Source organism: Synchiropus splendidus, chromosome 18 (genome assembly GCF_027744825.2).
Source record: "Synchiropus splendidus isolate RoL2022-P1 chromosome 18, RoL_Sspl_1.0, whole genome shotgun sequence".
NCBI classification, from domain to species: domain Eukaryota; kingdom Metazoa; phylum Chordata; class Actinopteri; order Syngnathiformes; family Callionymidae; genus Synchiropus; species Synchiropus splendidus.
In genome coordinates, this window is record NC_071351.1 from 478039 (window position 1) to 490890 (window position 12852).

Below are 12852 nucleotides of genomic sequence, written 5' to 3' on the forward strand. Positions count from 1 at the left end.
AAAGAGAGAAGACTTGTGCACTGTATGTATCTGACACTGCTGGATAAGCAAAGCAGAAAAGCAGGAAACTCATGTCCAAAGGAAAGTAGTTACAGAAGAATGAAAGAGCAGGTGAAAGTGTCAGTACCCTCCACGAGAGTGTTGGTAATGGCGCTCATGACACTGTTGGCCCGCTCTTTCCGCCCAAAAGAGGTATTGAGCTGGTCCACTGACACCATCAGGGAGCCCGACAGCTTCTTCTTCACCTCAACCTCAGTAGTCGGCTGTTAGGGGAGAGGAAGAATCAAGCACCCGTGGAGAGGACATGAACCGCATCCCGGGTCAGCACCAGGGGCCGGCAGAGGAAAGTGCACAAGAGCATGGCAGCAACAAAAAAAAAACATTTCCCGGATCCTTTCATTCTGTTGTGCGACCGGTCTGAGAGGAGGTCCGCGAGCGTCAGTGCATGCAGCCTGGAGGTTTGTAGCGATTCTTGTCAAGGGTCTTTGGGAGTCTGGTCATGCAGTACGGTCACTACCATTGCAATATAATCTTCAGGTCAAATTACACTTGATCTGCTTTCGTGTCAACTGCTCACTTATATTGCAACCATGGAGTCAGGAGCGTGAACCCGATGGTGAGTCCACTCCTCCAGTCCTCATGCACCAACATGCTCCAAGTCATGGAGAGGGAGTCCCATTCATCATCAGCAATCTTCTACTGCTCTATGTCATGCTGCTTCTGCTGCATCGAGATCTCCGTCTGACATGCTGACTACCATCTCCCCATCATCTCATCAAAGTCCCCACATTAGCACCTCTATGTGTGTGTGTGTCTGGGTAAATCATACATCCAGTGAGGCAGAAATAAACCATCCGGTTTTCTACCGAGTCAGAAATGAAAAGGAAATGGTCATGAGATATTTGATGTGTCTTGTGCAGCTGTACGAATGTCTGGCTTACGTCATCAGCTACAAACGTTTGCGTGTTACCAGATGTTGTCTGAAGTCGAGACAGCGTCACGTCGACTGAGCTAGACAGGGCTTTGACAGACTGTCGGGGGACTGCAGGGGGAGGGGCATACACTGCGCGGGCCGGGGGTAACAGGCGCGAGCGCTGTGCCAAGAGATACATACGAACTTGCAAGAATGAGAAAGAGTCGGGCGAGGGGAGGGGTCCATGCCAGTCAGAGATACTTCTACTCAGTGACTTCCTTACACTGTCGTCAGTAGCTGCCTTATCTATTTTCACCTCAGGCAGAAGGCGTCCGCCGGGCCCGGGGCCGATCAGCGACACCACGCCGTTGCAATCCACCGTACTGTTCCTCTTGCCGTGGTAGCCGCTGTAGCTGCTGCGCCGGTACGGGCTGAAGAGCGAGCCGCGCCGCTCCTCGCACTCCTCCACCGTGCTGTGCTCGTCGTCGGCAAACTCGTTCTCGGAGCCCACGTCTTTGCCTCGACCCTTGAAGCTGAAGATGCTGCTCTTGCTGTTGTGGCGGGAGAGGAAGGGCGAGCCGGGGATGCTGAGCAGCGACTGAGGAAAGGGAGTCGGAAGAGCTTCCCTTAGGATCATTGATCACAGCAGTCACTGGGGTCTCTGGACCTATTCCCGCCGGACGCTCCACGTCAATGCATAGAGAGATCGTTGACACACACTCACAAGGTCGCACGAGGTCGCCGAATTGCAGGGATGGACAGGAAAGTGTCATGGCGGATGTGTGTGTGTGTGTGTGCTGTGACTCGGCAATAATATCAGAGTGCAGTGTGTGAAGCACTTTCAGACGCAGCCTCATACCTGGTTCATGATGGAGGACTTTCGGCCCAGCCGGTTGTCCGGGAAACGGAATCGGCTTCTCTTGCTCCCATCGTCGGACTCCGACTTGACAAACTTCTCGCTGTCCCCCTTCTCCTTCTCCTGCTCTTTCTGTCGCCACTTCTTTTTGCGGTTCCTTCTTTCTTTGGCGCTCTTGGAGCTGAGCTTGGACATCTCTGAGGAGCTGCAGGACAGCCGACCTCCTCCGTCGTCTTCTACAGCGTCCTCAGACACCGTGCCCGCAGAGGTCGCCATGGCAGCCGTCTGCAGGGGAAAGGAGGGTCGGCGGGGAGTGTACAGAGGAGCGGGATCCCGTGGCTGCCACACTGACCTGGGCTTCCTCCTGCTGCTTCTTCAGCTGCTCTAGCATGGCCTTGAACTCCTCCTCCTTCTGCTGGGCTTCCTCCATGGTGGCCTGGTTCTGCTCCTCGTATGCCATAGCCACCACAGCCAGGATCAAGTTTACGAGGTAGAAAGAGCCGACAAAGATCACCAACACAAAGAAGATCATGTAGGTCTTTCCTGCCGCGCGCAGGGTCTGTGAGGAGGAGAGAGAGAGAGAGAGAGAGAGAGATGTGTTTCTGCAGACTTTTGGCACATTCCCACCTGTTCTGAAAGGAAGAACATGAACACGCTGCTCCAGCTAATTCAGGCCAGGTCAACCAGCAGGAACATTGTCGAGTTCCCACTTTGTCACCTCACGTCATGCATTGTTTTTCAACTGGGGGGGCGGCGGAACACCAGTGCGCAGTGACAGAGTGTCAGGTGTGGGGCAGGAAAATGACCCAGTGTCACCTCATGTGTCCGGAGACAGAGGCGGCGATATGATGCCATGAAGTCATGACAGTGAGAAGGTGTTGAGGAGATGATCCCATGGACTGGCTGCCATTCTTTCTCTCCACTCTACTGTAGAGCTCCAGTGTGTTGATCCCTCCCTCAGTCAAAGCAGCGCTGCTGTGGTGCGCCGCGCTCCTCTTCCCACACACTCACAGCCAAGAAGCCGCTCACATGCTTCAACAACTTCCAGCTGTTTCTAAAGCTGATGCGCCTCTAACTGGACCACACTCTCTCACCACAGAACCAGGGAGGGAGGGAGCCGCCACCAGGCCAAAGACTGTCTGCAGCGCAGAGCTAACAGAGCTAACGGCTAACCTGACCTGTCTGACTTCCACTCAACTGTATTGATGCTCATGGACTGTCAACGTCTTCTCTGGGCTTTAAAAGGTGGCTCTGAACAACTAAACGCAGCACCAAATACATGTGAAGAGAGGAAGAATCACTGTTGTTATGAAGCAAGTTCAGGCAGAGAAGCCAAGGATTTGTCTGGAAACTACAGTCACATCATGCAAAAGAGAAGTGATCCCATCCAAACAGTGATTTCAAGTCAGTCAACACATCAATGAAGCATGATCTATTGAGCCATATTGCCGCCTCTTTCTGGACACATGGGAAACAAAGACATCTTCTGCCATGTGTTTGTGCAAACAGCCTGGCAACAGAACAAGCCAGTGTCAGTAGCTGCAGTGTTTCACCAGTCAACAGGGAGTTTCTACAGGACTTGAAGCACCAGTGAGCTTTGGCCCAGGCTCCTGTGGTGCTGTCAACCAAGGCGCCGTGGCCAGAGAGAGGGTGAAGAACACTGAGGTAATGCATGCGCTCCGCTCATGTTTGCAGCGACGCTCACAAACCCTGACCTGCAAGTTGAAAGTACAAGTCAGTGTCTTTACCAGCATGTAGAGGTTTTCCCAGAAGTCCTGTGTCATGAGCCTGAAGAGAGCCAGGAAGGCCCAGCCGAAGCTGTCGAAGCTGGTGTAGCCATAGTTGGGGTTCCTGCCGGCTTTCATGCATGTGTATCCTTCAGGGCAACGTCTGAGTTTGGACACAAACCAGTACACTCAGAGGGGCCCAGCACCGATCTGGCCTCAAGTACAGCAGGTGCTCAGGAGGAGAACTCACCCGGAGTCTGAGCTGTTCCCGCAGAGCAGCGCGTCCAGCTGGCCGGGCAGGAAGTAGAAGTTGGCTGCACCAACAGGAGGAGTTAGCCTGATCATGAGTAGAGAGGCGCGTCGGCTCGCTTTCACGGCACCTACTTTCGTTGGTGATGTACTCGTCCCAGTCGAAGACCCTGCTGCTGTTGGGCGGGTAACTCTCATTGAAGTTGATGGGCCAGAACACACACTTGTGTCGCAGGTTTCCCATGAAGAGCTGGAGGCCGATGAGGGCGAAGACGCTCAGGCAGAAGACGGTGAGGATCATCACGTCGGACAGTTTCTTCACTGACTGGATCAGAGCTCCCACAATGGTCTTCAGGCCTGGCGGGGAAACATGCGCGCACACATACACGCACGCACGCGCACACACACACGCACAAGCACACAGACCAGCAGGTGATGAAGAGGGCGCTGTCGTAGCATCATCTTGTCAGTGAGCTACGTATATATATATATATATATATATCTGTCTGTTGTTAGCTTGGAAGTTTTCAGAGGAAGAGACGTGCAGAAGTAAATACTGGCTACACATCTGATAGGAAGCAACAGGAGTTCATAGACGACAGAAGTGACAGAGAACACAGAGAACTGGTCACAAAAAACAAACATCCAGCTTCTTCCCGCTCGCCTATGTGCCGCATCAGCACCAATGAGAGACCGCCGCAGCCTAACAGACGGCTCTTGGTCGGAACAAAGAATTTGGGGGAATGAAGCGGCGCAGAGAGTGGGAAGACTGGAAAAGTGAGAGAGTTAGAGAGCACTGCAGCACAAGGAGGGTGGGGGGCATGAGGAGGGAGGGGAGGGGTCAGGCAGGAAAACACATGCAGGTCATTTAAACTCCAAGGCTGAACAACCGTGGACACTTTGGTCACCTGTCCACTCAGAGCACGAGCCTGCAGTCTCAAGCTTTAGCCTCCGGCAGGTCCGGCGGCCCCCGAGATCACACCCCACCCCCACCACAACTGCCCGAGAACCTGCCTCGCAGCACAAGGCCTCACTCCAGGTGAACGCCACCCACTGCATCTGCACAAGACTCTGAAAACGCCGCCTTCCGAGAAACTCATTTCAGATGTGACCGCTACTTCTGACCCCCCCCCCCCCAAACCTCATGTGACCTCGATTTCTTTGTCAGTCTGGAGCTGCTTCCCACATAAATAAGAAAGAATATTCCGAGAGGAAGTTGCAGACGCGTGAGTGGTGAAACTTTATATGGGTAAAGGGCTGAGAAATCTCTGGCGCAGGGCGGGCTTGGGTTTGAAACACGCCACCTCTCTTCGTCTGAACCTCTGGGAAGAGGAGCAGGGAGCGGCGCAGACCTGCTGCTTGCATCAGCATGTTCTACATCCCTGCCCATTGATTTGTGGCCAGTCTCCAGCAGGAAGGTCACACAGTCAACTGACCAGCCCAGCTGTGTCCCACATGTCCAGGATCTCATCGTTTAGAGGAAGAACAGAAAATCAATCAAACAGAAAAGGAAGAAAGAAACAAAACAAAATCAAAGTTTGGGCGGCGTTAGTCAGCCAAGCTCTCGCTACCATATCATCGTCAAAGCAAGTGACTGAGAAGCATCATGCAGCAGAAATATGTCACACACTAGGCTTGGCAGTCTTCATCATCATCATCATCATCATCGCCGCGGCTGTTTCCACCAGCACGTCCAGAAGTACTCAGACTGAATTTGATTGTCCAATTTGGTCAGCAGTTTGCTCACAAGAAGGATGAAATTCACTTCATACGGCTGGTGAGCGAGGCTAGAAAAAGCGGGCGTTTCTTTGCTTTTACAGCCAGAAGAGTGGAGTCGAGACTACAGAGGGCGGAGGCAGGAGGAAGAGCACCAACTGGAGGAGACTGCAAAGCCTATCAAAAATGTATTGGTACCATTTTTGATCATTTTGGAGAGGAAAAAAAAAACAACAAATCAAAAAATGGCCGTCTCCAATTCAGTCGCCGTTGCTTAAATCAAAGTCGTAATCGGAGTCATTGTGAGTAGGAAAGAAAAAGGTGAGAGGATCAGCCTTAGTGTTTAAACTGAGTCTCACCTGGAATGACAGAGATAGTTTTCAATGCTCGGAGAACTCTGAACGTTCTCAGCGCAGATACATTGCCCAGGTCCACAAACTCTGTTATATATCTGAAATAGGGGAAGGATCACACACAGAACAAACACGATGACAAAACCACACACGGCAAGAGCACAACACAACCGAACCAGGAGGAAACGACGCCACTCACAGAGCCTGTTGACCAGGAGAAGGGTGGAAGGTAAAGGAATAGAGAAGGACACACAGCTAACACCGACCCGGCCCGCTCCCCCCACCCCCTACTGTCTTACCTGGAATTACAGATATAGTTTTCAAAGCCCTCAACACTCTGAACGTGCGCAGAGCTGAGACATTGCCTAGGTTTACAAACTCTGTTATATACCTGCAGGATCAGACCAGAGTTACAAAAGCTGGTTATTCACACAACGTCATCACAGACAGCTCGCCCCCCATGATGCACCGGCTCAACTGACTTTACACCATGAAACCTGAGACTGCTTGACTTCCACGACGTCGGATACGCTCCGTGATGTTTTCTCAGACTTGTCACTGACCAGGAGGAGCACGTCTCAGTTCTGAAGGTCAGCGTGGACTCCCCAGCATTCCAGTGACTTTGTCGCTAGTTTGTGATCTTACAGAACAGAACATAAAGTCGTGGCCACGTCACATGTTTGTGACGCCAGTAGTTTCAAGGTTTCATTGGGTAAAGTCGGTTGAGATGAGCACAACTGCAATCTGGCGCTTCAGACAACAAACATCCGAAAGGAAAGAGAAAGACGAGCGGAGGATGAGGAGCGTGGGATCCACATTTCAGTGGCGCCATGAGTGAAACCTTCAGCAATGGAAGAGTTAGGAGAAGAAGTAGAGAAGAGGATGAAGGATTTCCTGCCCAGCTTCCCTCAACAGGCGCGGCTCACATCACCTCCACCAATCTTGAAAGAAGGACTACGTACGCCATGGAGATGACCATGAAGTCCAGCCAGTTCCAGGGATCTCGCAGGAAAGTAAAGCCATCTATGCAGAATCCTCGCGCCGTGATTTTGACAAGGGACTCAAACGTATAAATTCCAGTGAAGGTGTATCTGGAGGGGAGGAGGGAAGAGCAGAGTCAGCACACACCCCTCACCCGAGCAACTCTTCAGATCCACAGCAGCAGGAGATCCATGTGACTTAAGTAAAGTCAAGCACTGTGGCTACCGAAGCTTCAGGCTCGACATGGCAAACCCTCAGAGCATGGTCCAGGTTTAGCGTCAGTGGTTCCAGGGTTAGATTCATGACAAACGGGTTCATCTACTTCAGAGCTCGGCAAGTGTGGCCCGGGGGCCAAATAGGGCCCTTTGACTGCATTTATGTGGCCCTCCTGGAGTCAGAGTACAAAACTGAGGCTGTTGCTTTGTTCATTATGATGCAACTGAAACCTAGCTTATTTTTCTCTGTTGTTTGTCTTTTCCGTTGGCTATTTTAGGAGGATTTCTTGCCCCTTAAAATACATCACAATTGAAAGTAGATTTGGAAACGTACGAGACACATCCAGAATCTTTAGATGGAATGTGGATTAAATGAACTAAAACACAATAAACCAACATGATCTGTGGATTTTTAAAGTGTCATTTCACAATCACACATGATGTCATCGCGTGTTTTGTATTTTCTCTTTATCCCCTCCTTTCTCTGGGTTTGACAGCCCCTCTCAACGGTCTCTAACCGCCCACCTCTGCTCTACTTCACAGACCACAGATAAGAAAACAAAAAGTTGTACTTACTCTACTTGTTTGGACCACTCAGGGGGGTCACTAAAGGTCATGAATATGCAGTTGGTCAAAATGGTACACATAATGATCATGCTGAAAAGAGTGGGCAGAGTTAAGGAACAGAAGGACTGGTCAGGCGAGCATCACAAAAACAACCACCAGAACATCTTCTCTATCTAGTGCAGCAGCTGGAGCTGAGCAGTCGGAGGTCCAAAACTGTTGACCCTTTTTTTTTGTGGTCTTACTGAGACCATCTCATGTGCGTTTACAGGGTGGTTCACATTCAAGAGACAAGACGTCGGATTCTGGCTTTGCTTCAGGCTCGGGTCCAGGCTGCTGCTGCTGAAGGTTTTTGGAGGTCACTGACAACACACACTGAAAGGATATGAATGTATCAAAATCTTAATAGCTACTCGCCGAACCGGATTAAAAGGACTTATGAAGTACAAGGCAGGTGTGGCACTGAAACGGAAGATTGTTTTCCCTCTATTTAGCACTATAAACGTCTGTGGAGAGAAAAGACAGAGACAACACCAGTCAGTTGAATTCACAGAGACGTGCTTGTGTGTGTGTGTGTGTGTGTGTGTGTCAGAATCTACGTTGCTGCCGTCACTTCTGCAGGTCCATGAGGGTTTTAAGGGCTGCAACTTTCTTTCAGTGGCAAACCTCTTAATTGTTTGAATAAAACATGACGCTGAAACATTCATGAGACTTTGTGCATTTGCTCAGTGATCCGCCGCTCCTAAAGAGGTTTCCCTCACTACATTAATGCTGCAGAGAGGCGACGGAGGGAGGGGCTCCCCGTTCATTGGCCTCATCCTGTCACATGACAACAGGCACCTCCAGCCCAAATTAGCTGAGTGCTCAAGATGCTGAGGCGGAGACCACCAGCACATCAGGAGCCGGCGCTGCACCTCCTGTGCCTGGCGCCTGCCTCATGCAGTGACGGCGCCACGGCTCTTCTGGCTAATGCATGACCCAACCGCTGCAAAGCTCCTGAAAATTTCATAATCCACAGCAAGAGAGATGGAGAGCGAGGGAGGCGGCCAGCGACTGTAGCAGCAGCAGGAAGGAGGGGGAGGCTGGGGGATGGGCAGGAAGCTTCTGCAGCCAACAGACAGAGCTGCAGCATCAGCCCAGCTCCAGCAGCACACACACACACACACACACACACACACACACACACACACACACACACACACACACACACACACACACACACACACACACACACACACACACACACACACACACACACACACACACACACACACACACACACACACACACACATACGCTGCTTCAAACATGTCTAAGAGGGACCATCATGAGACCATGATATGCAGACCTGGCAATATGATCAGATCACATGTATGACGCTGGGAGGAAATCGGTGTTCAGAAGATGAAAGCCAGAAACACCCGATTCATCCAGTTATCACTGACATAATCTGTCCAACTCTGTCTTCTGTGTGTGTGTGTGTGTGTGTGTGTGTGTGTGTGTGTGTGTGTGTGTGCGGGCTTGTTTATCTTAGATTGTGGGGTCCAATCCTTGACAAAACCCTATCTTTGTCAGGACCACATGACTTTGTGGGGCCTCAATTTGAGCATGAAGACTTGAAAATAGCTGTGTGATTATAACTGGGTCTCAGTTTAGTCCTGGTGAAGATGAGCAATGAGGGTTAGGAAGAGGGTGAGAGGCTGGGGAAAGGGTGATGGCAATGAGAGGTCTTCACAGCGTCCCCATGAGGATAGAAAAACAAACGTGTGTGCGGGCGTCGGGTCCAGCGGTGGGAGAGATGAAAATGATGGATGTCTCTGTTCCTTCCATCAGCACAGGCGGGCGACAGTGGTCCACCATCAAGGTCAGGTCTGCTCTGACGTCACACCTGCCGAGGCGCCATGATTGGATGGACAGGGCGGGCGAGGCCGCCTCCTCACCACAGAGGAGGTCAGGCTGCTGTCATCAAGTCACCATGTCGTCATCAAGTCACTCTGAGATTGGATCACGAGTGCTGTGTTTAAAGGAGCCCAGTCTCCTGCTCCAGAGAGGGATCAGTTGCTGAGGAGACTGAGGCCAGAGCCACATGGAGTTTTCTCTCCCATCACCACTGCAAGCTAAGAGAGCTAGCTGACCGGAGTTGAGTCCTACACACGAGATAGATACGACTTGGGCTGTGACCAATGAGAGGGCAGGGTCGCAGAACCACGCTGCTGGTTCTGATCACATGACTGAGCATCACATGACATCATCAGGCAACGGAGGAAACAGAAGCTTCAAGCCTGGCAACGTTTGTATAGTGTGTGTGAATATTGTCGTGTGGAACAACACACTTGACAAGACACTGGTCTGATGTAGACATTTTTGCTTTGTAAGGACATTTTGCCTGAGTTTTGAGGATGGAAACGTCAAAAATAACATATGTTTTGCGTGGTTAAGTTAAGGGTGAGAGGTCCTCACAAGGATAGAAGTGTGCGTGTGTGCACACTTACTTTCTGGGAGTTCAGGTAGAAAGGGTCCAGATCCTCCAGTGGCACCGCCACCATTCCTTTAGGGATGTCGCCGTAGATGTAGGGAAGACTCTTGCCAGCCTCCAGGTCACTGTTGGGCTTGGGCTTGTTCTCGTCATCGTCGTCGCGGTAACTGCTGTCCTGTTTGGGAGGCTTCTTGTTCTTCTCCTCGTTGATGCGTTGCTCGAGGGCCGCCAAAGATTCAGCAGTGAACTTCTTGAAGCTATCAGGTCCTGGCGGTGCAAGAAGGGGTGCAGCCATGTTTTCATCCTGCAGCTACGTGAGCTTTAGGTTTCTACCATCCACAGTTGCAGCTCTGCAGAAAGCCAGACACACAACAACAGTCACCATCTCAGCTTCACGCCGACAACCTCCATCAGAGAGATTCAAGTGGATTCTGATGCGGACCGGGACAAAAACAAGTGGTGACCCTCGCTCAGACCCTGATCTTCATGAAGACATTCACCTGAAGACCTGAACTTCATATACACCAAGGCATACACCTGGTCTTCATGTAGATCCTGGCAACGTATTGATCTCTTCCCAAAAGAGCCTGCTCCTCATGTGGACAGCGTCCTGTGGGCTGCTAGCCATTAACTTTAGCAGGGCGGGGCCCCAACAGGACACGCCCTCTGCTCCAGTGTGAGGCGGCTGGGGAACACACAGCAAAAGTGAATATTCCCTGGAGCAGCGTGGAAATCTCTTTGGCACTGACACATCAGCCATCTTTTGCTAGTTCAGTGGATGGAGCTTGCACTGTAACGCCCACTTCTGTTATGGTGCAAGACCACTAAGTCAATGAAAGGCTTCTCCTGTCATCCAAACACTGCAGATGTGAACACAGGTGACATGGCAATAGGATTGGATGACTCTGACAGAGAAAGAGAAGGGCAGTGCATGACGGGATGCCTCAACACAGGCGTATAAACTAACACAAAGGTGAACAAATAAGTAGCAATGAAAATTGAATGAACTCCTCAATGAGGTCAGGGGAAACCCCGCACCCCAACACTGGGTCCAGTTGGAGGCCCCGGACCCTGAGCTCCATGTAGACCCTGAAATCGACGCTCAGCTGGACTGTGACCTGCTCACGCAGTCACACCATCTGACACGCCTGGGAAGGCTGTGGTCCACAGCTCCATGTGAGCCGGGTCAGGAGTGGTCCCGTCTCTGATCAGCAGGCCCCCATCGGAGACTCAAAATGGAACCAGCACCTCCCGGCCAGCAGCCTTCTGCTGCTTCGCAGTAACCAACACACGCGCGCGCACGCGCGCGCAAGGGCCTTCTCCAGGCCTGCAGAGACACCATCAACATGACCGCCCTGGTCCCGGTTCTGGCCCGCGTCTGCTCGCTCTGTCGTATGGAAATAGATCGATTCTTTAAAATCTCCGGGTTTCATTTGAACGGAATGTTTTTTATCAACAGACAGAAGCCAATCTGGGACCGGATCGGGCTCTGGTTCTGTATCCCCCCAATAGAAATGGGCTCCGTTGCGCAGGACGGAGAAGATGCTGCAGTGGCCGCTTCTGCGGCTCCGAACCTTCCAGAAGCAAGATTCGCTCCATCACACACAGGCGTCCGGTCTAAACCTGGTTTCTGCTCGTGACTTGGCCGTTTGGTCCGAGTCCATGAGCGCATCGGTTGGGCTCAGCAGCGGGCAGTGCTGCATCAGCACCACACCCGCGGAGCCATGACGGCACGAATCAATAGCAACTGTCAGAACATCCGACCCAAAAGCATCAAAGCAAACACGGCCATCGTCAACATCACGTAGTAGGACCATCAATCCCGACCGGTTCCGACGGTACCGACCTCAGACCACCCACGAGAGGAAACGGTCGACGACTGAAAGCGACTCACTTCCATCCCCGTCGTTGCTGAGCACGTCCTATGGTTCGAGCCAGCCAGATCCAAACCTTAAAAGCCCGTCTCGAACCAGGCGGACATCTTTAAATGGAGCCGAGACGACGTTTCGCAGTCGCGCTGTCTGGCGGCACCCAAAAACCGCAGAGCGCCGGTTCCGTCCACCTTGTCGTTCGGCGACGTTCACGACTTGAAAAAGCTCGCGACGGTTCGGGCGGGCGGACGGTGGATCCGGTCCGGCAGAGGAGGAGCGGCCGCGACGCAGAGTCTCCTTCGCCTCCGAGCAGAGCGAGACGCTGCGGAACCAGCTACTCTGCGACACTCACGCGCGGATCCCAGTCCTCCGACTGCCGCAAAAACACGCCGCGCTCTACACGCGCGCGCGAGCACAAAGGGAGCCGGCCTCACCTGGTCCGGCTCACAGAAGGTCCAGAGAAGCGCGCTGGTTGAGCAGATGTGATGGAGGAGAAACTGCGAATGTCGCCATGTTGTTGCTCGTCTCCCCCTCAGCCCCTGCATAATTGATGACTCTCAGCAGAAGGCAGGCACTGACGTCACAGCAAAGGTCACCCGGGCGCGAGGACCCCCGCGGTCCCGACTCAGCCCTGGTCCGATGGTCATCCAGCCAAATCACTGGCTGCCTGGGCAGAGCGTCAGCGGACAAGCGCCTTGACCCCCAACATTCGATTGGAACGAGTTAAAGCCCGGTTCGGGTGAGTCACTTGACTCGCCCGAGGGTCGCTGTCCGGTGCTGAACTGTGTAACGTTGAATCGTATGGGGGTCGCGGTCCCAGCTCCTCGGGGCGAGCAGGTGAGGTCATCGCGAAAGAATGAGCACGCGCACGCGTCAGAGGGACTCGGGTTCGAGGGGCGGCACGGACCAGTGCGCCCCCTGCTGCTAACAG

The 12852-nt window shown here is 52.4% G+C and overlaps 1 protein-coding gene across 10 annotated transcripts in view; it reads right to left on the reverse strand.

Moving 5' to 3' along the window:
• scn8aa (sodium channel, voltage gated, type VIII, alpha subunit a) overlaps nucleotides 1–12622 on the reverse strand; it is a 28669-nt gene extending 16047 nt beyond the window's left edge. For 2 of the 10 annotated variants that reach the window (XM_053850451.1, XM_053850444.1), the window contains exons 1-13: nucleotides 12356–12622; nucleotides 10067–10400; nucleotides 7962–8080; nucleotides 7587–7676; nucleotides 6777–6905; nucleotides 5821–5912; nucleotides 3881–4102; nucleotides 3747–3810; nucleotides 3518–3659; nucleotides 2122–2328; nucleotides 1773–2054; nucleotides 1197–1511; nucleotides 128–263 (exon numbers count right to left, since the gene is read on the reverse strand). In XM_053850451.1, the coding sequence (XP_053706426.1) occupies nucleotides 128–263; nucleotides 1197–1511; nucleotides 1773–2054; nucleotides 2122–2328; nucleotides 3518–3659; nucleotides 3747–3810; nucleotides 3881–4102; nucleotides 5821–5912; nucleotides 6777–6905; nucleotides 7587–7676; nucleotides 7962–8080; nucleotides 10067–10345 (2077 nt within the window). In that variant the 5' untranslated portion in view covers nucleotides 10346–10400; nucleotides 12356–12622. Of the gene's footprint in view, nucleotides 1–127; nucleotides 264–1196; nucleotides 1512–1772; nucleotides 2055–2121; nucleotides 2329–3517; nucleotides 3660–3746; nucleotides 3811–3880; nucleotides 4103–5820; nucleotides 5913–6113; nucleotides 6206–6776; nucleotides 6906–7586; nucleotides 7677–7961; nucleotides 8081–10066; nucleotides 10401–10550; nucleotides 10739–11944; nucleotides 12302–12355 lie in introns of those variants that run through there. The other 8 variants (XM_053850446.1, XM_053850449.1, XM_053850450.1 and 5 more) reach the window with 8 other exon arrangements.
• Between the last annotated feature and the right edge of the window lie 230 nt (nucleotides 12623–12852).